At 40.8% G+C, this 26,720-nt stretch overlaps 1 protein-coding gene across 1 annotated transcript in view; it reads right to left on the reverse strand.

Moving 5' to 3' along the window:
* LOC139664164 (sodium channel protein type 2 subunit alpha-like) overlaps positions 1–26,720 on the reverse strand; it is a 33,923-nt gene that overhangs the window by 1,973 nt on the left and 5,230 nt on the right. The window contains exons 3-24 of the mRNA XM_071542896.1: positions 25,907–25,996; positions 24,716–24,844; positions 22,580–22,671; positions 22,085–22,327; positions 21,818–21,881; positions 17,358–17,499; positions 16,956–17,153; positions 16,630–16,815; positions 16,174–16,545; positions 15,818–15,944; positions 15,398–15,636; positions 14,074–14,247; positions 13,216–13,572; positions 10,689–11,102; positions 5,936–6,053; positions 5,609–5,763; positions 4,728–4,901; positions 2,346–2,468; positions 1,443–1,715; positions 729–782; positions 504–645; positions 9–109 (exon numbers count right to left, since the gene is read on the reverse strand). Of these exons, the coding sequence (XP_071398997.1) occupies positions 9–109; positions 504–645; positions 729–782; positions 1,443–1,715; positions 2,346–2,468; positions 4,728–4,901; positions 5,609–5,763; positions 5,936–6,053; positions 10,689–11,102; positions 13,216–13,572; positions 14,074–14,247; positions 15,398–15,636; positions 15,818–15,944; positions 16,174–16,545; positions 16,630–16,815; positions 16,956–17,153; positions 17,358–17,499; positions 21,818–21,881; positions 22,085–22,327; positions 22,580–22,671; positions 24,716–24,844; positions 25,907–25,996 (3,967 nt within the window). The remainder of the gene's footprint in view (positions 1–8; positions 110–503; positions 646–728; positions 783–1,442; positions 1,716–2,345; positions 2,469–4,727; positions 4,902–5,608; positions 5,764–5,935; positions 6,054–10,688; positions 11,103–13,215; positions 13,573–14,073; positions 14,248–15,397; positions 15,637–15,817; positions 15,945–16,173; positions 16,546–16,629; positions 16,816–16,955; positions 17,154–17,357; positions 17,500–21,817; positions 21,882–22,084; positions 22,328–22,579; positions 22,672–24,715; positions 24,845–25,906; positions 25,997–26,720) is intronic.

The following is a 26,720-nucleotide window of genomic DNA, read 5'->3' on the forward strand; positions in this document are numbered from 1 at the left end:
GTTTTTACCGCAGGCCTTGGTATAGGCTTTTGAGGCTTTTTAGATCCTAACTTCTTCATAGCATTGTAGTACTTCTTCTGTTCTTCAGTCATGAAGATATCCTGTCCACCTAAGTATAGCCAAAAATATGGAATATTATTTTTATAGAAAAACAGAAAAAAATGCTTTTATATTATTAATTTGTGTTGTCCTTGATCTTTATGTTCAATGTTAAAAATATATATATATATATATACTGTATGTGCAGGACATAAAACAAAGATCTGGGTCAAATAGTATTTGCACACAATTCTTCATGTTTGGTTTTGCTTGGAGAACTAAATGAGCAGGGCAACATAGGACAATACAATGAGGACCAGAAGGCCAACATAGTGTCATTTTCTGTGACTGAATCTAAATTTCCCTGATGCCATCCATCTGGCACTGCAAGCAGGTTAAAAGAAATGCTAAGAATTATTTGCAAATACCAACTGACCTAGGCCTGGCTGCCATGTTGTTAATACTCATCTTTCTTTTCTGCTGATTGAAATTGTCAATAATGACACCGATGAAGAGATTGAGGGTGAAGAAGGAGCCAAATATGATGAAGATGACAAAGTATAGGTACATGTAGAGGTTGATTTCTCTGATGGGTTGCTCCTCCACCTGGAAACAAACAGTTCTGTATGTCAGTCCATTACCCTCATACATTTATGAGATAGACCATGGAAGTGAATAGACATACTTACTCCTCTTGAATCAACGGCTGCATGCATTATTTCCATCCATCCTTTAAATGTAGCCTACAATACAATACAACATTACACAGCATTACTGGCTTTGCATTGCATTGTGCTGTTTAGCATTGACTTTATGTATGAAAAAACAATTTTAAAATGCCAGCCTAGCAAAACATCTGCCTCTATGCCAACGACAAACTCTGTAATAAAAATAAGACATCATATCTTCCTGCTCTCACTACACACTTGACAAGAATTACATGAATAGTTCATCCTAAACTGAGCAGACTTCATGCAGAGGCAAAGAGAGATGAGCCTACATCATTTCATTTCTGACTCTATCTGAACTGGTTCACATCCAAGGCAGCAGGAAGACACAGACCCCTGGAGTCTCTAAGCAGGAGTCAGACACAGGACATTTGGTTCTAATGCTTCAGTGGCTAAACGACCAGCTTTTATGAGTATCTAGAGAGAGACTATTTCTGGATGCAAATGAAAGCTGTGACGGAGTGAGGTCAGGAGGGGTACCAGTGCAAAACAGCTTGTTGCTTTGCTACCACTCCAGATAATTTGAGTGGCGTCCTTTAAGAGAACAAGCTTGATGAACAGGCTCTTGTAGTGGCAGAGGTGTTCTCTAAGAACAGGAGCACTGCTAAGTGGTTGATGGATGTCGTCATTCGGCAGATTTGGTGAACTCAAACGAGGACAGCAAAAGAAACTCACCACTTGCAGAAGGGAAAGGTAGCCGAGTCCAACGTTGTCAAAGTTGACTTTTACTTTTGTCCAGTAGAACTGGGTGTCATTCATGGCGTGGCACTCTGACTTGTTGTTGACTACAGTGGCGTTGTGGACGAAGCCCGTTCTGTTCACACACTTCCCAAACTTGCCGGCGAACAGGTTGACTCCCATGATGCTGAAGATGAGCCAGAAGATGAGACACACCAGCAGCACGTTCATGATGGAGGGGATGGCTCCAATGAGAGCATTCACAACCACCTGGTGACCAACAAGAAACAGGTCAGTCTCACAGCAGGGAGGCTCAGTGGTTACAGGACCTTCCTGTAACCGAAGGGTCACAGGTTCAATCCCTACAACAGCCAATGCATCCATCAGTAGCCTCAATGTGTCCTTGTGGAACACATTGAATCTCTACCTGTCCACTCGTAAGTCTCTCTGGATAAGAGTGTCTGCTAAATGCCTAAAATGTAAATAAATAGAAAATAAACTTTTCTATCAAACTGATGACCTGACAGCTAACTGCCTGACTAAGTTCATGCTGAACAATTTTACAACTTGCTGTTACACCTAAAGACATTAGGACATCAGACATCATTCCTATTACTTACATTTTAAATGAAATTGATTCCCTGTGAACATACCCATAGAATTTTGAATAGTCTCTATCCCTGTTAATTTCACAGTTATGATTAAAAAACAAAAGCACCAAATTTCATGGAAATCCAAGATACCCTGGTGACTGAAAAACTAATTAACAGAGGTGAAAACATAACCTCATTGGTAGAGGTATTAACCCCAAGTTACTAGTCAACAGAAACACTTTTATAAAAAGGATATGAGATATCAGTGAGTGAGAGTAGAAAGATGTTTACAAAAAGCATTTCTCACCCGCATGCCCTCAAATCTGGACAAGGCTCTTAGAGGTCTCAAAGCCCGGAGGGTCCTGAGGGACTTGATGGCAGCAAAGTCGGAATACCCCAGGGAATTTGCTATCAGGCTTATCAAGGACACCTATACGGGGTATAGAGAGACATTTAGACTGTAAGACTCATAAAACAAACTCAAATGTGTAGGTCAATTCCGATTCACCTTGAAACCTTTGGAGAAAAAGTTGAAATGTCCTTTTATAACACAAAGAGGAAATTGTTGTCAAGGAGTTTCAAATGGGCAAGAGACATTATGATACATATACATACACATATTTATACATATTTGAATAAAATAATATCATACATATTCTTATTGACACAATGGTCAAACAAAGAATTTTATGCTGTCTAAACAATTATACTATTTTTATAGAGAAAAATAAATAAGAGATCATAAAAGACAGGTAGAAGACAGCTGAAGAGCCATATTTTAGAATTCTATATTATTGTGTATTTTGGGACATTCCACAGTTAGGAACACGAATGTTTAGTTTGTATAGTTTAGATTTTTATCAAATTTAGACGTCCACTCTATTCTACATCCAAAACAAACAAAACAGAATGGTATTCCGCTGTTGAATGACCCTTGGATGAAAGCTATGAATGGAAATGGCATGATATAAATGAAAGAAATAAGAAATTAATGTAGAGTTATGATCGATCATGACAAAACACAGACAAGTATGCACATATGTACAACCAGTGTGCATGCATACATACTCAGCTATATATGCATATAGAATATGTATATATATCAAATAGAGTGAGGTTTTATAAAGAATTTTAACAAATCTTGCTTTGCCGAATTTGTTTCCCAATTTGCATCCAATTGATCCAAGTTCATTACAGCAATTTAGGGCTATTAAGGTCCCAATGATCTGTATTTCTTTATAAAAGTCTATTTAGATGGGTTTGTCCAATATATCTAAAGAAGATACTCAAAATTAAATGTTCCCTAAAAGTCTTTGGCTCCAAGGAAGTACAGACAGCAAATACGCATAGTAGACAGCAAAAGCATAGTAAAAGAAAAGTAAGCTGGTACTTTTCAAAGAGAGAAAAGAAAGGTAGATAGTCAACAATCTCTGCACTGACCAACAGGACTGATCATTTCTCCTAAACAGTTAGAAAATATAACGTGTAACACTCAATACATGAGTAAGACACAGTGGTTTTGACATAAATTCAACCAGTATATTTCTAAATAAAAATAATAATAAATAAGACTAACTGTCTATTTAGCAATCTATTTATTATTTCTAGGTTTAAATGGTTGTATTAAGCAACAGATCTTCTGTAGATAAACATTTGAGTACATGGTAGTGCATTTGTATTTGATATAAAAGCCAAGGTCCTGTATTCAAGAGGATCAACTGATAGAAGGGATTTTCTTTGGAAGAAAAGACTGTTGAGAAGGTTTTTTTACAACAACAGAAAGTCTTTCATTTAATAAGAAATGTATTTGTTTGGAAACAAGACGGTGGCTTTTAATATCTCAACAGAAAGCACTTACGAGTGAAGAAACACAGAAGCATTTGTGATGCGGATGCAAGTTTCCGATCCTAGAGCCCATACTCACCTGGGACCCACTAACTAGAACTTACCCTAACAATAGAGCGGTCTGTGGCAATCTGTGTAACAGCAGGTGAAATCAGAAGTCAAGTCAGGCCTCTGGCTGCAGCCCTCGGGCCCTAAGTTCCACGTTTGATCACTACACACTACAGACTGGGAAGTGCCAGAACCAAATGCATTTTACGCTATAATAAGGCTGCTCACAAACTGTAATGCAGTGACTCCGATCATTGGAGTACTTCGTTCAATTGTTTGTCCTGCAAAATACTGGGATAAGAGCAACTTTGTGTAAAATGTGCAACAGTTCCAAGATGTTACAAATGAGGAGTTGAATGTTTATAGTAAATTCCCACAGCTAACTTGGTGTAGCAAAGTGAACCTTACATCAGCTGCAGTGTACTGCACTGAGTGCAATTACAACTTTACAAAGTCAAAGCTCAACATGAGACTCCCACAGCAGTCTGTACCAGAGTACCAGATGGGTGGGTCGGGAAAATTTTGATCAGGAAAGTCGCCAATCAAGGTACAGTATACTAAATGGACTATCAAGTACTTTCCTGTGAATAATCTGGCACTTATTAAGAGGTAATTTTTAAGGTATGTTAGTATGTTAATAATACTAGCAATAAAGTATTTGAGATGAAAAACAAAGCTACAAAGCCTGATGTACAAAGTTTGTACAAAGTTACAAAGCCTGATAATTTTCGTCCATAGCATCCTTTCATTTTGAGCAACGAAAAATGGTGTGATGTGCAGTACAATGTTCACTTACATCCACAATAAGAAAGTCAAGCCAGCACCAGTAGTTGGTGAAATATTTCTTGAAGCCGTACGCAATCCACTTGAGGAACATCTCGAGCACGAAGATGTAGGAGAAGATCTTGTCGGCATACTCCAACACCACCTTTACAACCTTTCTCTTCTCAATGTAGATGTCTTCAAATGCCTATAACAGCAAAGGGACAACAGAACATAAGAAAACAGGGCTACATTGTTTCTAATATCAGTAAAGGCTATATGTCAAAAAAGATGCAGGCACAAGAAGCTGTAATAATTGAATAAGATACAGATGTAACCATCACAGTTATACTGCATGCAGCAGTGCACTACTGTAATGCAATACTGAGTTTCTCTTTTAAGCTATCAGAAGGTACAATTAATGAGGGTGTCACTACACTCTGTTTCCACAAGATTCAGTACTGTGTGGCTGTTGTCATGAACAGGCACTGAACCAGGCTAGAGGTGAAGGCTGAAATACAAGTGAAAACAGAGTTCCCACACTCACTTGGACACCAAATTCAATTACTTTTCAGTGACTTTCAAGTTCAAATTCAAAGAGTAAAAATTGGCATGTTTTGGGATAAGACATGACATTGGTCAAGTCAAGAAATCATGGTGAAATCTTTCATGTTAAAACAAACAGGGTTTTCCTCAGCATGTGAAGTGCAGATTCTTGAGAGAGCTGAGGCATATTGATGAATTTAGGTGCTATATTTTAATAAGAAAATATGAAAATAAAGTACTTTCAAGGCCATCCATTCATTTTCAAAAGCATTCAAGGCCTCATTTATTTTTTCCAAATCCACAAGGATTTTTGAGGCCTGTGGGAACCCCGTGAAAGGTTGAGGCCGGAGCAGCACCAAGCGGCCGTACCAAAGCGCCGCTGCTGAGCAGGATCATGAAGATGATGAATGTCTCAAACCAGCTGTGTTCCACGATCTGGTAGCAGGTCTTCCTCAGCCTCCACCAGGCCTGGCCCAGACCACGGCTGGTGTCGATGTCACAGCAGCGACAGTGCCTCATGCAGACTGGGGAGGCAACGTGGACACAAGCCAAGACACGTCACATCACATGAATGGACAGCAGTGCCAAATGAACTTCTGACATATCTGAAAATAGTGTAGCCTTTAACATATCAGTTGTTTTGTTATATTTGTAGTAGGGTTCTACAAGAAGGCTAGTGTAGTAATTTATACACACATTCGGGGAAGCATTCCTCCGGCTCCATGGTCTCTTCGGCCAGCTCAGAGAGGTTATCCCTCTCCTCCCCGGGCTTCCTCAGGTCCACTGTGCTGCCCTCTGATAGGCTGACCTTCTCCTGAGAAGCAGGAAGTCACACTGTTACCACCCCATCACTCATTCACATGCCAGTTAATCTTAGATCCAGTATGCACTGGTCACTGGATGTCTCCTGAAAATGAAAACGGTGTATGAACCCCCATACGCATGAAGCCATGGGCTTATCAGAATCACTCATCAACATCAATAAAGATTTTAAAAGACAAATCCATCCTCAGATGCTCTTACACTGTTAGATATCATCAATTTATGATGTTTTTGTGTGATGAAGTGTTCTAATTTTTTTTTTTTGTGGACCTACTTTCCCTCAACCTACCTCGTCTACTTCTGTTTCTGGTAGTGATTTCCTACATTTCCCACAAAGCCTTTCGACAAACCCCAGAGAATGTGCCTGAACTTTCAATCAAAGGTTGGGGAACGGTCATGTAAATGTAGCTAGCGAGCCAACAAGTTTGTGAACATTGGGGTGTGTCTATGATTGCAGCCATGTCTTGTGGCTGCATTACATTCTGGTCTGTTGAGGCTGCTGTCTGTAAAGAAGCTGGTATCTCTGCCTCTTCTATGATGGATACCAGTCTTGAAATAATGGTGAGTCTGAGGGGCTGACACCAAAACCAGACGTTTACTGTTGATGTTTTAGATGCCTGAAATTTTTTTTCCTGTTAAACTCCATTGTAGCTGCAGTGGAATTATATTGCTGACGTCATGTTGTCTACGTTTGGCCAATTATTCGTGAGACTAAGAAAAATACACCACCAAATAACAAAATTGGCCCAGAAATGCAAGGTAGATCACCAACAGCTGATTTTTTTTTTTACAGAGTTTAAGTGTTTTAGGGTGGATTTTCCCTTTAAAGCCTAGTTCACCTGGATGCAGTTGCCTTTCACTCCACCCGAGTCTTAATACAGTTTTGATGAGATTTTCGTGTGTCATAACAGCAGCATATTTAACATGATTTACTGGGATTATTGGGACAGAGGTGCAGCTTCAATCCAATAAAATGGGTATAAAGTATAATCCAGCATGAAAGAACATAGGACCTGGAGACAAGATTACTAGCATTATCAGTCTTAATGCTCAAAGGCAAAGAATGTGCACTGATGGCATTTTGTGGAGTCAGCAGGATCAGTGATGATCACTTTACCTTCTGTTATCATAGCATTGTCACACATGTATACTTACAAAGTGTTTCAGCAGTGAAAAATATGCGTAGAACAGAGAACTACTACTTCTATGACTACTAGTACTATGAGTATTACTACTAGTCCTGTTCACATTGAGGCATGTGCACACACACACACACACACATGCACACACACACACACACACATACACACACACATACGTAGATGTGCAAGCTGTTACACCCATACAAGGATGCATGACAATCTGACAGGAGAACAGCTTAAAGAAGTTTCTACCTTTGAAAAAGACCAACATTTGAAATTCAATGAAGTTAATAAAAACACTGAATCATAAAGTCACACAAAATCTTGAGTCTGGATGACAGGTTTTAGGCTACATATTAAGGGCAGAATAATAAACAATTTCTTCATAACTAATTCCTTAGTGACCACAGCCTTGTCATATTGGTGTGTGTATAAAGCCCTACGCGTGTAAAATATATCCTTCTTTACCGCTGAGCAGCTGCTGATGCCCAGTTAAGCTGATGGATGGCTGGAGAAGGCGTTTTTTTTTTTTTTCGCATTTCCATTCCCCCCCGATGCCTAATTCTGGTGTGGTGGGGAGTTGAGCACAGGGCAGGGAAAGAGGGAGGGAGCGAGCCAGACCGCAGCCCGCCCAGCTCAGCCTGGCCCTGCCTGGCTCTGCTCGGCTCTGTCAGTTTAATCTGCTCTGCGGGGCCTCGCTCCACATCTGGCCCACTGCTGTCTGCCTGCCGGAGGGGCCAGGACCGCCACGCCCTCCGACCCCCACCCCCACCCGTCCGCAGCCACTCAGTGACGGAGGAAGGAGGGGAGGCCGAAAGGGAGAGCGACAGAGCGCTGTTGCCAGCGAGGGAGGGAGAAAGGGAGAGGGAGGGTTGCTTCATCAACACAGAAAGTACATGAGAGCTGGAGAGAGAGAGAGAGGTGATTAGAGGGGGAAAGAGAGGGTCAAGGGTAACATTAACTAGTCTTGTAGTGTTTGTATAGAATAAACGCAGCAAATGATAATGATCCACATGCATGTCCACATGCTCAAAACTGTTGGCAACAATTTTAAAGAGAAATTTTACAGACAAGGGTATTTCTGCCTAAGTGCCCTTGAGCAAAACACTGAAACCCCAACTGTTCAGTGACAAAACGTTTAAGACTGTGGTTGAACTGAGAAACTACAAGGAGTGAAAGTGTCCCAGCAACTTCTTCCCCAGCCTGTTGCTGTAAATATGTATGTGTCCTTCGTCATCTTGCCCGGTTAAATAAGAGTTAAAATGATATGGGGATTAATCCTAGTTGATCTATGAATAGAAAAAAGCCACTTATTCTATTTTTTTCCATGTACAGCTCTGCTTTCTGAGAAGACTTCACCAGATGTTCATCGCATTAAGTTTAATCACCTCAAAATAACGCAGCCGTTCAAACTCAAAAGTCAGTGAGAACACATTGTACAATAATGATCTGGATTCAAAAGTCATATTTCTGGCATCTTGGCCAGTATTCACTTGGAAAGCCTCCCTGGCCATCTGCTCTATTATTACATTGCATACACAAACAGTTTTACTGTTTGCCAGGACACCATTGTAGTTCAAATTTTATCAAAGGAACTGTTCTCATTTTATTTCTGGTTTTTGAGCCAAAATATGTTTTCTAACTGCTTAAAAAAAAGATGGCTAGTCTACTTGAGATTTACTTGTGTGCACTTGCATTTGGTTCTTATATAACCAAATCTCTGCCAGGGATCACCTTGTCTGCTTGACAGATTAACAGCTTATGCGTCCGGAAAGCCTCCACGTCCGCATCAACTTCATCTCCCCCATCAGGATCTAATGCCCCTCCTCCATCACCTCATCAACCCTTCACTTTGCTTTTACTTCTGAATGACACGAGCAGCAGCCACTTAAAATGTGAAGATTGGTATAAGATTACGGTCTACATCTTGGTGTATTTTGTTTCACTTGAAGCTAGGAGTCAAAACAGAGAGCTTAATTGATGAGTCCTTTGAGAGAGAACTTTCTAGAAGAATATTTTCTCTGTGTCTCTCAAAAACAAACAGAAACAAAGAGTGAAACACGAATCTGAGACATGTCTGAGGGCGAAAAACCAGGATGAAATTTTACTGTCTCATACAATTTCCAACAGTGACACTTGAAATTAACATCCACTAACTGCCATAGGTAAGAATACAGTATTGTTATTTTCAACTCAGCAAAACTGTTTTTCAGAACAGATGGACAGATCTTTTTAGACTACAAAAGCCCCTAACAGAGCAGAGAACAGAGAGAGCCACACCTCTGTGTGGCTTATCTTCCAGCAAATCAGGGAATCTCTCAGGAGGGGGCATCCTCTCTTCCTGTCAATTTACATCATTACACTATAAAACATTTCACTACCATCTGATGTCAGTATGGTAGCCAGGAGGGCTGCAGAGGATTGGATTAGAGGGAGTGAGGCAGAGGAGGTGCTGCATTGCGTTGTCGTTTTGGTCGAGTTTTCATCGGAATTCTTAATTCAACCAATCCCAATATAATTCTTACTTCTGATGTTTGTATTGAAAATCACTGACTGCAGTGTCCATCAGAAATACATTACAGACAGTATGTAATTGCCATGAGTAGGCTGTCTCTGCTTGCTGACTTGCTAACTGAATGTAGCCACTAAACAATCTATCACACTCTGAAATCACACTGCAAACTGATGTAGCTACTCGTTCCTCTTACACTCTAGTTCTAATATCTGTTTTATTTAAACATGCGTGACTAAACTACCACTTTGCATCTTCCTCCTCATGCTTCTGAACAGATAGTTAATGATGGTTAGGTATTTTGTTATACCTCTAGCTTGAATTTTTCATTTACATAATGGTAGGCCTTGAAAATCTTTCTAAAGATCTAATTAGGCTGCGACTGGGGCAAGATACAACTTTTACAACATCAGCCACTCAGATGTGCCACATAAAATGGAAATTGTCTGCTAAATTGCTTTCTGCATACAATCTGCATAGGTCTAGCATTTTGTTTTGTGTGGTGGGCTGCAGCCAGAGACTTTGGTTGGCTATTAAATTCACCTGGATGAAAAACTCTGCTTTCAGCTACAGTATATTAAAGGCTAAACTAAAACATCAATTTTAGCAAGACAGAGAAACTGTTCCATGAAGTGTGAGATTGTGAGGCTACTGGCTATATTTGCATTTGTTGTAATATATTTTTCATTCATTTCATTCATTAACCTACTTATTCCTATTCAGGAGGATGGGGGCTGGAGCCTATCCCAGCATGCACTGGGCAGAGGGCAGGGGAGCCTTGTCTCCAGTCCACCTGACTTGTATGTCTTTGGACTGTGGGGGGAAGGCCACATGACACGGGAAGAACATGCCAACTCCACACGGATAAGGTTGACAACTTTTGAAAACCACCAGTTGTGGAGAATCATGAGCCATGAGGATAATATCAAGCCTTGTGTACACACAGAAATATGTATGGTATAGGAAAACTCACTGGTTTATTTTCCTCATCCTCTGATGACTCAGAAATCTCCTCCTCCTCCTCGAGAAACTCCACATCTGATTCCCCCGGGGCAATGGGAACAATGACAGTCAAGTTGGGGTTGGTCATATAGCTGTCCTCCTCTGGTATGATGTACTTCTCTTCATAGCGTCCACAAATTCCCCCATTGCTTTCCACGTGGTTGGCGACCAGCTTGATGGACTGACCGGTTTCTTTGGCTTTCTGTTGTTGGTGCTTCACGTTGCCGTTGAAGAGTTCAGCGACGTTTGTGGTGAGCCAGGTGATGCCGCTGTGGATGCGGGCGACAGCGATCTGGATGTTATTCAAGTCGCCGTCCTCATCGGGAGCCGAAAGGTTGTCAGAGCTGAAGGAGCTGAGCAGCAGAGCCAGAAAGAGATTCAGCACCTGGTGACAGTCAGATCGGACACATGCATTAGATTTATGCATACAATTATTTGCAACCTAGTAAATCTGAAGTTCCATGATGGGTGAGAGGTGCCTAGACTGCAGTTATATTTTGAGAAACTATTAGAACACTGCTTTTATTTAATAGCCTTAATAATTTTTTATAGTCTTCAAGCTGATCTCGAGGTTAAGTGACATGACATCGCCACTTGTTTTGTCAACATTGCACAATCCTGCATTGTAAGTGCAGGACGATGTATCCAGTCGTGCCCAGGCACATATGGCTTCCAGCTGCCCCAGGAACCCAAGTTTCCAAGCGTCCTACTCCCAAGTAATCTATCTACTAGCTTAGAGAGCAGCGGCATCTAGCATAACTCTGCATAACTCTGTGTGTAAGTCCGTGCACTTGTATGTGTGTGTGCGTGATGTGCACAGTTGGTAGGGATCATCTTTGGGCCAGGCCACTGAGCCAGTCAGAGATGGGGAGCATGAGCAGATGATTAGTGATGAATGCCCTTCGACCTTCTCGCCCCTAAGCATCCTGGATAATCCCTCGGATAAACAGCTTTATTTCTGTCCATCAAACTCCATAAGGAGCACGGTTGTGATCTGGTCTTTTCCCTAACGAGGCAATAAAGTCACTCTAGGTGTCTGTGTGGTGGTAATTATTACTCACAGTTTGAGGGAATGTTTTTTTAAACTTCATTACTCTGGATATTGTCAGGAGATAAATAATGTATGAGATGCTGCTATTATAAAACCACAGATGCATTAGTTTGAATAATAGATCTGCATTAAAGACAGAATCAGTAATCAGCCATGCAAAGAACATAGAATAATATTTTGGGGTTAAACAAAAGGTTTTAAAACATTTCAGAGCGTGGGATTAAATGTGGGACAAACTAGCGTTTAATGGCAGCGGGAACAGAGGGCATGCAGGGAGCAGGTGTTAGAGCAATATCCAACAGGAACTCCACTCTCAAAGCCCCGCTCTTTTAAAGCCTGACCAGGTTGTGTGACAGAACTGATTTGATCATGCCCATTGTCCATATCTCAGCGTATTACACTATTTTGATATGTGCTTAACATGACCTATAAAAGCCAGTGACCGATAGCGCCGCCCCTCTCTGTTGTTTGGATTTAGATTATACAAAATTCTTGCAGATTCATGTTAGAGAAGGCAACACCTAGTTGAATACTCATGCTGTAAAAACAAGCTTCGCTGAATAAAACACTGATCATGAATGAAATGCTGCAGGCTGTCTGGGATTTTTTTTTTGATCCATTCTCATTAATGTTAGCTTCCAGGACACAGCTGGACAACAAATCACCATATGGGTGGACCAACCAATATACCCTTGCTGTGGCCCCAAGTGACAGCAGTTGTGTATAAACAGAACTGATACGTGGATTCAATACTTTATCTAAACAGTTAGCAATGATATGGAAGCTTTGTTTTATGTTATATGAACATAAAACAAAGGCTGTAATGATAGCTGGAACATATTGTGCCATAGCCTTGGCTGATCCTTTGTACAGTGCTTAGGTCACAATTTCACCCATAAGGCTTAATTCATTAGCAGTGGATAAAACATTCAGCCCTGTGGGACATCAAGCAGTGGTAAAGCCGCTCCAGCCCATTGTGTATCTGCTGTGACTACACTTTGCATGACAGCATGTGAAGATAATACATATATATGATTTTGGAGGGAGAACAGATGGTTTCTATGTTGTCCAGACTAGATCTGTTTTGAAGTTGGCTAATGCTAATCTGCAAGACAGTCACTGTGAGGCTATGACACAACCATTTTTTCTCAGTTACTGGCAGGTGTTCAAGAACCCTGGAGGAAAAATCCACAAATCAGAATTCATCACTATGAGACACCAATCGCTGTCCAAGCAGGTCCCATCCTCATAATATGGAATCACCAATCCTCATTGGTGCAACGTAATCCCTGATTACGCATGACATCATCATTTGGACCTGACAGCAGTCACAGTTGGCTGCTTTTGCATGCAATGGGCATCCTCTATAGGCAGACCTCCTGATGCCATATAATGTTGATAAATTAGGGATATTGAATTATATAAAAGTCTCCAATTTTGTACTCACCACCAGGTTCCCTATGACCATGACCAACATGAACACCAGGATACAGAGGGGCTGCCCGGCCACTTCCATACAATCCCACATGGTCTCGATCCACTCGCCGCACAGCACCCGGAACACAATCAGGAAGGAGTGGAAGAAGTCCTTCATGTGCCAGCGGGGGAGCTGACAGTCCATGGAGATCTTACACACACAGTCCTGGTAGTTCTTGCCAAATAGCTGCATGCCCACCACAGCGAAGATGAAGACGATGATGGCCAACACCAGCGTCAAGTTGCCCAGGGCGCCCACCGAGTTACCGATGATCTTGATGAGTGTGTTGAGAGTGGGCCAGGACTTTGCCAACTTGAAGACTCTTAACTGATGAAGGGAGAGAGATTAAAAAAAAACAAATGATGCTGCTCTTTCATAAGAAATTGACTGTGTTTAAGTTTGATGTTGGACTACGAAATTCTAAACCTCTGCATTGAAACCTTCAGATGAAGAAACTTATAGGTCTGTTTTAAATTTTCTGAAAAATGTTTTCAAGTCTGATTGTCAAAGATTGTATTTCACATTTCCCACATAATGGAATTAAGATACATTTTCATATTAATTATAACTGAAGTGACTATGTTAAAGCATGTCATCCACTTCTTTGATCTCAGTGGTGACAGCACAATCTCAATAAAAGCTGACAGATTAGTTGTGGCTGAGTTTACTAAAGCGCCAGTTCAAAACTTTCCCCTTATAATATTAACTGTGAATAATTACAAACACAAGCAATGATGAATAACAAAATAATGAAAAATGAGCAACATTTAAAAAATGTTTTACATGAAAGTAAATAAAATCACAGTGAGTGTTAATGGTTCCCATTACCAATCTGAAGGAGCGCAGGACAGACAGCCCCTCTACGTTGGAGAGGCCCAACTCCATCAGACTGAGGCAAACTATGATGCCGTCAAAGATGTTCCAGCCCTGCTGGAAGTAGTAGTATGGGTCGAGGGCGATCACCTTCAGCACCATCTCAGCTGTAAAGATCCCTGTGAACACCTGGAATAGACACAGAGGGACAGCAAAACACTTAGGGGTGGAAAAAATCTACTCAAGTAGAAGTATTGTTACTTTGCTAAAGTTTTACATAAGTAGAGGTAAAATTATTGGTGTAAAAACCTACTTAAGTAACAGTAAAAAGCAGCACATATACTTTTTTTTTTTTTTTTTACAAAAGAGAACATTGTTAGATGTGATCTTTTCCATGCAATTCTAAAAGGCCAATCTATACTTTTAATTGCAAAAGATAAAATAAAATAATAAAATAAACAAAAGAAGAAAACTCAGCAATGCAATTCTTATGGACAGCTTACAAAATTTGCACTCTGTAATGGATGTGATTTAAAATGTAGCAAAATACAATACTTAAGTCAAACCACATTTAAGTAAAAGTAAAATGATTAATAAAAAAAAAATACTCCTACTACTAAATACTAGCTACTTCCACCCTTGAAAAAAACTGAATTTTGCTCTCTTGGAGAAGCATGAACAAAATACATCAATTATGAGAAGTATTTAATCGATTTTAAGCAGAGCTAGCAATTCCAGCCCATAATAGTGAGGATAGACAGAAAATGAGGAGAGAGAAGTAGAGACCGCATTGTTTGAACACATGCCATGGTACAGGTTTGCTAGTAGCATACTACATTGAACCCAGTAGTATTACAATCTTATATGCACGAAAACTCAAATCCTGAAATAGAAAAGTGTTACTTCCCATGTGTTTGATTAGGAAACTTGAAGACATCGGCAGGTTTCCTAATTTACCAGTAGGGGGAGATGACAAAATACAAATGAACCTTCTACAAAGGTTCAACATGTTAATATTTGACAACATGGTTTAATTCTGCACTGGTATTGTGCTCTCTCCGTCATTTGCAAGCAATTATCTCCACAAGTCTTGCTCAGCATAACCGGGGAGAAAAAAAAAACAAAAAAACATGCTGCCTGATATAGAAATACATTATCTGAATTGTGTGTTCATATGCCATTCCTCTTTCCTGTGTGGTTTACTGCCTTTTTAATGAGGCTTTCAGCCCACTCCTCTGGTCATGTACTGTCCAGTAGCACTTAGGAGAAAGAGAGTGTTAACCCCGTATCCTGGAAACCTGCCCACTCCTATCGTATCCCCTGCCATAAAAACCCTTACCAGATTGCCCACTGAGAGCATCCCGTTGAACTCGTCAGTCATGGGGTAGTGCTCCAGGGCCATGAAGAGGGTGTTCAGGACAATGCATATGGTGATGCCCAGATCCAGGAAGGGATCCATCACCATACACTTCACCCACTCCTTCAGCATCAGCCACCAGGGGCAGCAGTCCCATATCAGGTACTTCCTGGCGAATGTGTACCAGCAGGGATGGCACTTCTGCCTCGACTCCTCCAGCTCTGCAAAGACAGACCCAGGTAGGTTCGGCATGCACTTTCATCCGTTTGTTTTCTCTGTATCTTCATGCTGATTTAAGTAGTGGTGATGTGAGTGAGGCATGCTGAAGCATTGGTATTTTGCAAATTAAGGGAATAAAAAAACCCTCTGTAAATAACGTCTGACCTCTGAAATGACTCTCACCCTCCATGGCATCACTGAGGAAGCTGACGGAGCTCAGCCCTCTTTTCCTGTGCATTGGAGGAGGCCCGGTCACTGTGGGGGAAGGCTGGAGAGCAGGTCTGGGAGTCTCAAACACACAGGCGGGCTCCTGGGACACAAGCAAGGGGAAAAACACAGACTGAGACAAGCAAAGGGACACACACATAGGCAGTTATGGATTTAAAAGCAAGGCCTTCTTAATTTGAGTGCCAAGACTGCTGTGAACAAGTGTGTGTGTTTGTGTGTGTGAGTTTGAAAATGCTATATCCCAATAAGAGTACATATTTCTCTCTTGTAGGATTGTCTCAGTTGATCACAGACAGGCATCCATCACTCACTGTGTCCTCCTTGACCTTCTCCATGCTGCAGGCGGGCATTGAGGTGGGGGTGTGTAGGCCCACGGTGGTGACTCCGTTCTGGTCTAGGGAAATGTTGAGTCGGCCGTTGATGTTGAGGCTGGGGGTGAAGACTTGGGAGCAGTGGCTCCTCACGCTGCCCGTCCTCCTCTTCCAGGGAGTGACCGTCGAATTGGCGCGGCTCCTCACGGCGTCCCCGTAAACGCTGTACTCGTCGTCCCCGAAGTCGGCCTCCGAGTTGTTGCGCACCCGGAAGGAGCTGAAGATGCTGTTCTGGCTTCCTCGCCGGGTGCTGAGGGGGTGGGAGGAGAGCGTGGCCAGGAGCGGGTGGACGGGCAGGGGAGACAGAGGAGGCTACAGAGACACAGAGGACACATTAGGTCAGGAACATTAAAGACTGACAGCAAGGTTTAGGCTTTTGAGTGTTGAGCGGCGTACCATCGGCTCGTCCAAAGGGTCAGACTTGTCTTCAGCAGCCTCCTCCGCTGTCTCCTCTGATAACGCCCTGTGAGATCTCCTCCTTCTGCTGCTGCTTCGCCGTATACTGCCCGTCTTCAGGCAGAACGGGGACAACTCGGGGGACAACACCGAGTCTGTCTCCTGCGCCTGTCTTTTTGCTGCCAACTTCACACAGAAAGACATGATGTTCAAAGTAATATCTTCTCATTTCTTGTGTTCGACTTAAGTTTGAGCTTGAAAAGAAAATTGTATTGTCGTTGTATCCTTGCTGGGTGTTCTGTGCTGTGCTAAAAGACTGCACCTACTCTTTGCTCTCTGCGGAGGTGCTCCATGGCCAGCTGAAACTCCCTCTCTTTTTGCCAGGCCTCAGCGATGGTTGCCTGATTCTGCTCCTCATAGGCCATGGCCACTACAGCCAGGATCAAGTTGACCAGGTAGAAGGAGCCCAGGAAGATCACCAGCACAAAGAACACCATGTAGGTCTTCCCCGCTGAGCGCAGAGTCTGAAGGAGTAGACAGTACAAGCAAATTCACATATTTAAGCATGCATTTGAAATTGTATTCTACATTTGTATATCAGTTACTTCGAATGAATGAGGAGGAATAAAGGATCAGGTATGGACCATTATTCAGTTACATGACAAATATGTCATTGAAATGGATACGTAATATAAACATGATGAAAAAGAAAGATTCAGAAATTGCACCTGGTGAAAGAGTTTTTCCCAGTAGTCTTGTGTCATGAGTCGGAAAAGTGCCAGAAAAGCCCAGCCAAAGCTGTCAAAACTGGTGTAGCCATAGTTAGGATTCCTCCCCACTCTTAGACAGTCAAATCCATCTGGACACCTCCTACATGCACAAACAGCAAACAGTTTATTTACATTCAAAAGTAGAGCAAAAACGGGGGGAGGGCAGATGATTATAGCGAGGGACTGATAAACAAAGGCTGTGCACAATTAAATCAAAAAGCAGCTGGGACAGATATAGCGGTGGGCGCGTGCATGCTGCTTTATCAGAGTTAAAAACATCTCCAGTATCAACACGTAGCCCTGTGGCCTCTGACTCCGCAGGGGAGAGGAGTGGGTGAGTCGGTAAGTACGCCCACTGGTATCATCACTATTATTTCAACTGAAGAGGGCACTTGAAATTCGTTGCAGGCAGGAGCACTAAAATGCATTGGAGCAAAAGGGATTACGCTGAGCCAGATGGATATCAAGTTGCAGTTCAAAAATTTTCTGCTTGATGCTCCATCTCTGATCTTTATTGTCAGCATAGTGGCATTACAGCAAATATTTCAGTCCAGCGGCTGAGAACAAGCTGGACTGCCGTGTCAATCTGAGCGCAGAATAATTTCGTAATGGCAGGGAAACAGCTGGGTGGGAGCATGTCGCTGTGAGAACAGCTGTAGATCTCACCAACCAGCCAGGCAGGCAGGCAGGCAGGAATGCTCACTAATACAGTGGGGACAGGGGAGGCTGGGCGAGGCCGGCGGCACCCTGCTTCTCTCACCTCTCTCAAACACTCCTCACCCAACAAGTCACTCACACCTCCCCTCAATATGACTCAGGACATATTTGTGTGTTTAACTGACAAACAAACATACATACACAGAACTAGCTGACGTTGCAGGTATTGTCTTAACATCTAACTAGTCATACAGTAGGGCACAGTGATTCCTTTTTTAATCATTATTCTACCCTTGTAGAATGTTCAGGAATATAATGTCCAGACACATACACAAATTTGCTGTGTAAATTTGCTTTGTAAAATTTCAATCCTAATTTTAAAGAATTTGAATGGGAATATAATTTTCTTCACAATTTCTGAAGAATTTTGTCACAAAATATAAATCAAATGGGCAACAAATCTAATTCCATTGTTTTTTAAGTTTACATTTTCTTACTGAAAAGCTTTGTGAACAACTTCAAAGAGGAAATCTAAAGGTAGAAATTTCTAGAAATTGCATCCAGAGGTATGATAAAGTTTGCTTTGTGCACACAGGGTATGGTCACCTATCATGCAGTACCACGACAAACTGACTAGATGCATGTAATGATGTGGTTGCTAATCTCATTACTCCAACGGTAGCCCATGCTGTCATTTCTATGGCCATTTCAATGTGAGGCTTGTCATGCAATGAGATATTGCTATGAAAACAAGGCACCTGTTAGGCTAAAAGTGCTAGAGGTTTCTATAGTAACTGTGCCCTGGAGACTGCTGTTGCATGTGTACATCCTGAGTTAGGCTCCTCCAGGAGAGCTGCTCACTGTGGGATCTCCCTCCACACCAAGAGCCTCCACAGCCAGCCTCAAACACTTTGGATGGCTGTTTGCTGTTTGCACTGAGAATGCCATACTGTGTGGCCACCCCAATGTTTTTCTTTTTCTCTGTACACCCTACAATGTATTGCTAACATTTTCACCATCTCTCTTTAGCACTTCTTGAAAACAAAATCTATTTATGAGACAATGAAATCCTACACAGTCCTCCCCCAAAACTGAGGAATAGCTCTCTGCCTTTTGCCTGCCATTACATTTTTTTTCTTAAGCTTTCATAAAAGACAAACATCATCTGATGTAATGAAAAGCCACACAGAGGCTATGTACTTTCATACAGCCTGTTTCAGATTGCATAAGGGGAGTTTTACTTAACAGGTGGAGTCCATTTAACAGTATGGGTCTGGGCTGTGTAAGAGTTGTGGGAACATCACCATACAACTCTGATGCACTTTGATCCGGCATTTATGAAAACTAAAACGTTTAAATTATTTATACGGGGGATCTTTTACAGTGTACCAGGAAGTGCTTGCACTTTGTGTAACAACATGGCAGACAGCATCTGTCAAATGCAGCAAGGGATATTTGGATTTAATCCTAAATAATTTCCATTCTATGGAGGGTGGGGGCTGGGGGTTTCCATCCCTGCATCAGGCTGGTCAAGGGCAAAAGTTGAAACCGTCTATACAATTGTCAGTGATCTGGTCATAATCCTTGATGCACGATAAGGAACAGCCAGGACCTTTGAGCAAACAATTTACCACAGACTTGTTAACCATCTAGGCTCAAAATGTCTTTTGAGTGTCTGTGTGTTTTTGTATGCGCATTTGTGTCTTTGTGTGTATATGTGTGTGTGTGTGTGCATGCATGCCTGTGTGTGTGTCTGTGTGTGACTGTGTGTGAGTCATCATAATGTATCCAAAGCTTTAATTTGGAAATCTACTCAGGGATTACTTGTTGGAATACACTCAAAAGATTAAGCTATGTTTTATGTCCTCCCTCCTGACCTGCTTAATATCTTGCCTCCATGACTAGCCTCAAAAAAAAAGGTCCAGCTAAAACGTAACAGAAGTTTAAAGGCTGTCTTGGTCATTTCACTAACCAAAACATAAGCAACTCTAACGTTTCTTTGACCCAGAACCTGGCCTCCCTGCAAATCTCTGCCATAAACCTGTGCCATTCTGTCCTCGATTTGATGATAATCTAAATGCTGACATGAATAACATACTCTACGGCAGAACAGCCTTAAAATTAAAGGGAGAAAAAAAGGACTAATCCTTGTTGTTCTCTTATTGTCCAAACAGCCATTATAAAACCCATTAGAGACTGACAAAAAGATTAAAATTCAGATGTGAATGAAACTGGATGTGGGGCATGAGTATCCATGCTCTACATTGTTAGAGCCCCTCAAAAGCCAGAAATACAACAAATAGAAAATGTCAAATTGCAGCAATTTGTAGGTAAACTCTGGGACAGCTGGATAAGTCAAATCGGAGATAGTCTGATCTTACTGACCTACTATTTCAGCGAGTTTAATGACGTCATTTCCCCCCGAATGCCCTCAAATGTATCCTCTTTTCCCTCTGACTTGAACACAAATTATTGAATCAGATTTTCCTTCTTGGGAGATTAAGTTCTTGTGTTTTTTGGGGGGGGTTACTGAGCAAGATTAACAACTACAGAGTTTGCTGCACTCTGATGTCTGCAAAAAATGAGTAACTACTTCCACTGTGTGTATGCTTTTTCCATTAAATCATTAAAATACTTTACTAATACTAGCTTAATCCCATGGCTAAAAAGTCTCATAAGAAAAGTAAACCATGTGCAGCAGACTTTGATATTAGCAATAAAAACTCAACTTCCCTACCAAAGCTTAATATCTTCATCTTTTTCTGTTATTTGCGATCATCTATTATCTTATATCATTAACAAAAACACCTAATGGAAGAGCCATTTGTTGAAACCGTAGGATTTCAGATTCACACAGATGGGTATTTAGTTCACTATAACCCTTGAACTGGGCCTGGCATGGACGGAGTCATCCTGTTGTGCTTGTTTCAAAAGCATTTGGATTTATAGGATTAATCAGTGCGTAGGCTGAGTAGCAATATTTGGATGGTTTCACACAGTGCCTTTGATTGGGAACAAAGTCCATCACTCCACAGATAAAATATCATCTATGCATCATGTCTACTTTTTTCTGATATCTCAATTGAAAAGGCTAGATGCTTTTTTGGATGAAATTTAAATCAGCAAGCAACGTCTCTTCACCAGATAGAAGTTTTATGTTGGAAGCAACTGAATTAAACAGTTACTGTCTGACATAGTGAACTGTTTCTGGTGCATTACCAAGACCGCAGAGCTCCAAGACATCAGTGCAGTACCTCGTCCCAACAATAACAGAATATCCATCCGAGGTGATCCTGTCTGCTCCGGTTAACCTAATCGTGTCATGGAGCTTTTGAGATGATGAAATCTCAAAAGACCCCCCTCTCTCCAGCTGGCAACTCCATGTTTCACAGTAAAGGGTTCCAGCGGAGCCGGGGCGATTAACCACACCACATGTCATCTTGTGTACAGCCTCTCTCACGCTACACCCCTCCCTCTGATGAGATGCCTCTATACATTTCATCTCTAAGTCGCAGATTGAAAATATGAAGCTGAAAGCACATCATATATTGCTGTATCTGTTGTTTTTTGTTCTAGAAACCCGTTTGTGCTGAGCCTGGCGCTGAACGAGTTCTTTGTTAAAACACATGCTCAAGCCACTGTATCCAATTATACAGATGACACGCATGGGATCAAAAGCCATTAGATGCTAAACATTTTATTGCGTAATACCCTGCACATGATTAACAAGCATACGGGACTCGGTACGCAGGATTACTTACCCTGCATCACTTCCATATCCACATATTAAGGCATCCTTTGCTCCTTCAATTTTGTAAAAATTATCTGAAGAGAGGGGAAGAAAAAGCAAAGGAGTAGAGTATGAAGTTAAATTTATTCTACTTACTTCATTGCTTTATTCGGAAGGATAACGTGGATACTGTATCAGTTACAGCATCCAGTGCACTGTACATGTGTGTAACGTTTTATTCCAACACTTGAGTGGTGAAAGTACAGCATTTTGGGGGTATTTGTGGCAGTGGACTGACCTTCGTTGGTGAGGAAGTCCGCCTTGGAGCTCCAGGTTCTGTTGTTGCAGATGAAGGTTTCGTTGGGGTTGTAGGAGGAGTTGACGCAGTGGGAGAGGCTGCGGATGCACTTCTGTCGCAGGATCCCCATGAAGAGCTGCAGGCCGATGAGAGCGAACACGCTGAGACAGAAGACGGTCAGGATCATCACGTCTGCCAGCTTCTTCACAGACTGGATCAGAGCGCCCACGATGGTCTTCAGACCTAGATGGAGGAGACAGATATTTTGGTAACACTACTTTCCTCAATAAAGTTTCACAGCGATCTGGGAAAGGAGGATTCAATATCCTCTCAATAGTCTAAACATGGCTGAAAACTTCTTGGCCACCTTTGCCATTCGTTTACCACTGACTAGCAACATGGAGGAGACACGAAAGAGGAAATCCCCTGTTATCATAGACCAGGAGATGAGCACTTCAGACACTTCAGATGAATTTCACGTTATTCTCTTCTTACCTGGGATAACCGAGATGGTTTTCAGCGCCCGTAGTACTCTGAAAGTTCTTAATGCAGAGACGTTTCCCAGGTCTACAAATTCTGTCACATATCTGGAATTTAACAGAGAAAGATTTGTTCACTTTTGCAAAGAGATTTATCAAAGTATACACATTGGGACAAATAATTATTCTTTGGGCGTCACTTATATATCGTGGGGTTCAATATATTACAGCCAAAATTATATTTTGGGTATCTACTGAAGGCCTTTTTTATGGCTAAAGTATCTTGGTTTCATTCAGTCATCAGTTCATTTCATCATGATTTAAAGACTGACCCAAACAAGTTTTATAATCTGGTCTCACACATAAAACACGTGAATGACTTTATTAAAGAGGCAATAATTTTGTTGCAGAGAATGCTTCCTTTTGAAAAGGAGAGTGGACAATCTACCATCCAAAGTTTTATCAGTTGTTCAGATAGTACAGTGAAGCTGGACAGAAAAGAGAGAAGCAACAGCATAACATGAGCAGGGATTTGACCCATGAGAAAACCTGACTGATGAATTAGCCGACTGAACCACCAGGATACAGAGCAAATGATTCAAGTTAATAACAGCATTTGGTGTGACTACACACAGTAAAACTCCTTTTATCTCGCAAACAAAGCAAATGCCCTATCAGGATGATTGGTCTCGGACAATAAAGCAGCATAAATAGGTCACCTGTCTAATCCACCACCTGCATCATGGGCACTGAGTCACGGCACACGGATCTATGACCTCCACAATAGGCTTATAGGTCATGGTGTTTCAAATCACCACTGAGGACGACTGGCCATGGTCACTTTGAAATTACTAGAATATTGAAAGGAGGGATGGACATTTCATCTGCCCATATCTAGTCATTTTAGGCTTGGGCAAAAAATGACAAGACAAGACAGAAACTGAACACTGAACCTGAACCTGAACACTAATACGGTATTGATTTAACAGCCACATAGGAAAGGGCCTGTTTTTTTGTGTGTAGTTCAGATGTTTCTCTGGTAGCTGCCACACACGCATCAGCAAAATGTTGCCACTGCTAATGCTAAGTGAATGTGAGTCACAGATACTGCTGCATGATGATTTATAATTCATTACAAAATTTACTTGCATTAACTTAATTCAGCAACAGTTCTTTCCCAAATGAGCAAGGCATCTTATCAAATTTGAAACATGCAGTTGATGTTTGTATGGCTGTAACTAGAGTAACACACCATACATTCCAGTCCCACCTTGTTTTTAGATTACTTTACAGGGTAGAGCACCGAATATTTAATAAAAAATAAGAATCATCAAGTTAAGTATTGACGCAGTGCTGGTGACAACATTGGTCTGCTTAATTATGAATAACACAGATTTTAGACTCTCTCAGTAACACTGAAGAGCAGCTCATTTATTTCCACTAAATTATAAAAGTCTGATTCAATGTAGGGCTGCAACTAACGATTATTTTCATTGTCAACTAATCTGTCGATTATTTTCTCGATTAATCGATTAGTTGTTTGGTCTATAAAATGTCAGAAAATGGTGAAAAATGTCGATCAGTGTTTCCAAAAGCCCAAGATGACGTCCTCAAATGTCTTGTTTTGTCCACAACCCAAAGATATTCAGTTTACTGTCATAGAGGAGTAAAGAAACCAGAAAATATTCACATTTAAGAAGCTGGAATCTGAGAATTTTGACTCATTTTTCTTAAAAAATTACTCAAACCGATTAATCGATTATCAAAATAGTTGGCGATTAATTTAATAGTTGACAACTAATCGATTAATCAATTAATCGTTGCAGCTCTAATTCAATGCATTGTCACAAAAATAACTCCTTTCCTATGTACATATGTACTATGTACATATTTTGTGTTTTATGTTGCAATCTTTTACACTCCTTAAAATAACATACAATGATTAGTTAGTGAGGCTGGACATGACGTCTTAACTACCTGAGAATATTTCTTTATTGACTTTACTAAAGACTGTAGCGTCTACAGTGCACATTACAAAGCAAAATTCTGAAATAATTCACAAGTGAAGGCAGCCAGCAAATGAATAAAAATGATCACTTTACAAAAATTGACTGTAATAACTAATATTGTAGGATAAGCCGCTGTTACTTACGCCATGACGATGACAGTGAAATCCAGCCAGTTCCATGGGTCTCTCAAGAAGGTGAACGGTCCAACACAGAATCCTCTCGCTAACATCTTTATTACTGACTCGAAAGAGTAAATGCCAGTGAATGTATACCTGGAAAATATTTTATGGAGAAGAAAAATGCAGTGTTAGCGCTGAATGAAATGATGCACAACAATTGCAAGAATTCAGAATTGATTTGAGCTTTTAAAAATAACAATCACAATCAATAAAAAGAAGGAATGAAATCAGACTCTCAGAATGAAAACAAGGTACAAAAAATGAAGCAATGCGTAATGTGCAAGCACTCTCAGTCCAGAATTCATTGAATATAATTGGCAATTTGTACTAACTTTTATTAATGAGGAGTGATGTTTTTGACAAATTGTGTGCTTTAGCAGGAGACAAAATATTATGCTTGAACAGTTTTAAATACAATAGAAAGTGTGTCTATTATTGTAAATGACACTTAAATTATGAATAAATGTTACATGTTTTAAATGCTAATATTTGTAAGCTAGGGTTTTTACAGTACCAAGAGGAAATAAATACATGCAAGTTTCAACTGATTCATCAAAAGCAAAACCAACATCTGACAAGTTTGGGCATTTTCACCTTGCCTAATCAAGTCAAACCAAACAGAAATGCAGAAATTGCACTGGCATAGTTACCAAGTTACTAGAACTGTGCACAAGACTTTTGTGGGCCAGCGCAATATAGGAGCAAATCAGCCATGCCATGGTTCACAACTGTTGTTTTTCTTTTTTCATTAATTAAATGAAATATGGAATACATAGATTTTTTTCCCATTGAGGTTAATGCCTCTCTCCTTTTCAGTGCAGATGGCATGCTGCATGCTGAAGGCCCCTGTGGCCCACGGATGATGACAATGGCCGTCATTTGGACAGCACAATATTCATGAAGATTTTTAAGCGGCAATGAGTAATTTTCATTCCACACCACATGCTTTGTTAACATTCATATGTGGCATTCTGAGTGCAGTAAACATTACATGCATCATATACTTACATGTCAAATGATTCTCCAATCATGACTGACAAAGCAACAAACCCTGGTTAAGCTCAACATTGGAACAGATGTAGCACAGTTTAAATTCCTGTCCCAGACAGATACTTTATGATCAGACAACTGAAGACAGGTTAAATATATACTTACTCTAGGTACTTGGTCCATGGTGCCGGATCAGACATTGCCATGAAACAACAGTTGGTCAATATAGTGCACATTATGAACAGGCTGAACAATGTGAAAAGGGGTTAAGGAAAAAGCATTATGAAATATAGAATTCATTTACAGTTATCATACAATCAGTACCACAGCAGTTTCTGTCATGTTTTGGTCACTGAGCCCACAATGTACAAAATAAAGGGGAAGCAACCTTTCTTTCAATGAAAATAATCCTATGGAATATATCCATTAGGATAAAATGACTGCACAAACATCCATGTGTGCAAAAGGCATTACAACTAAATGGAGATTATAGAAAATCATCAGGATAGACAACAGCAAATTCCATTAAACATTAAACTTGGATAGTGATATCATTCTCTCTTATGGATGAATGGAACCAAAGCACCAAAGGGCCACTGCTATCTTTGAAGGTTGAAATAAATAGTATGGTTATCTTTGATGATATTGATCTGATTGATCTCGCTTTCAATTCTAGTGCTTCAGTATGTAGATTTTCTTCAAAATTGAAGTATTAGAACATGTCAAGATAAGAAGATGGACAGATCTACCATTTCAAGAAATTATGATTATTGAAAGAATGAGCACTCTATCATTACCAAATTAATATCAGTTTGTATGGTTTAAGTTCCTGCACCAAATTTTCTATTATCCATTATCCATTTCTAGCAAGGGGGCCTTTGAAAGTGAATGGGATTTGATTCCAAAATGAGATTTCCACCATTTGAGAAAAGTGACACCTACTCTTACAGTTATTGATAGTACAAAATAAATGCTAATT

This window comes from Centroberyx affinis, unplaced genomic scaffold, assembly GCF_046629955.1.
Source record: "Centroberyx affinis isolate AG114_WGS23_722 - 3 ecotype Tasmania unplaced genomic scaffold, CSIRO-AGI_Caff_v1 ptg004204l_1, whole genome shotgun sequence".
Classification (NCBI taxonomy): domain Eukaryota; kingdom Metazoa; phylum Chordata; class Actinopteri; order Beryciformes; family Berycidae; genus Centroberyx; species Centroberyx affinis.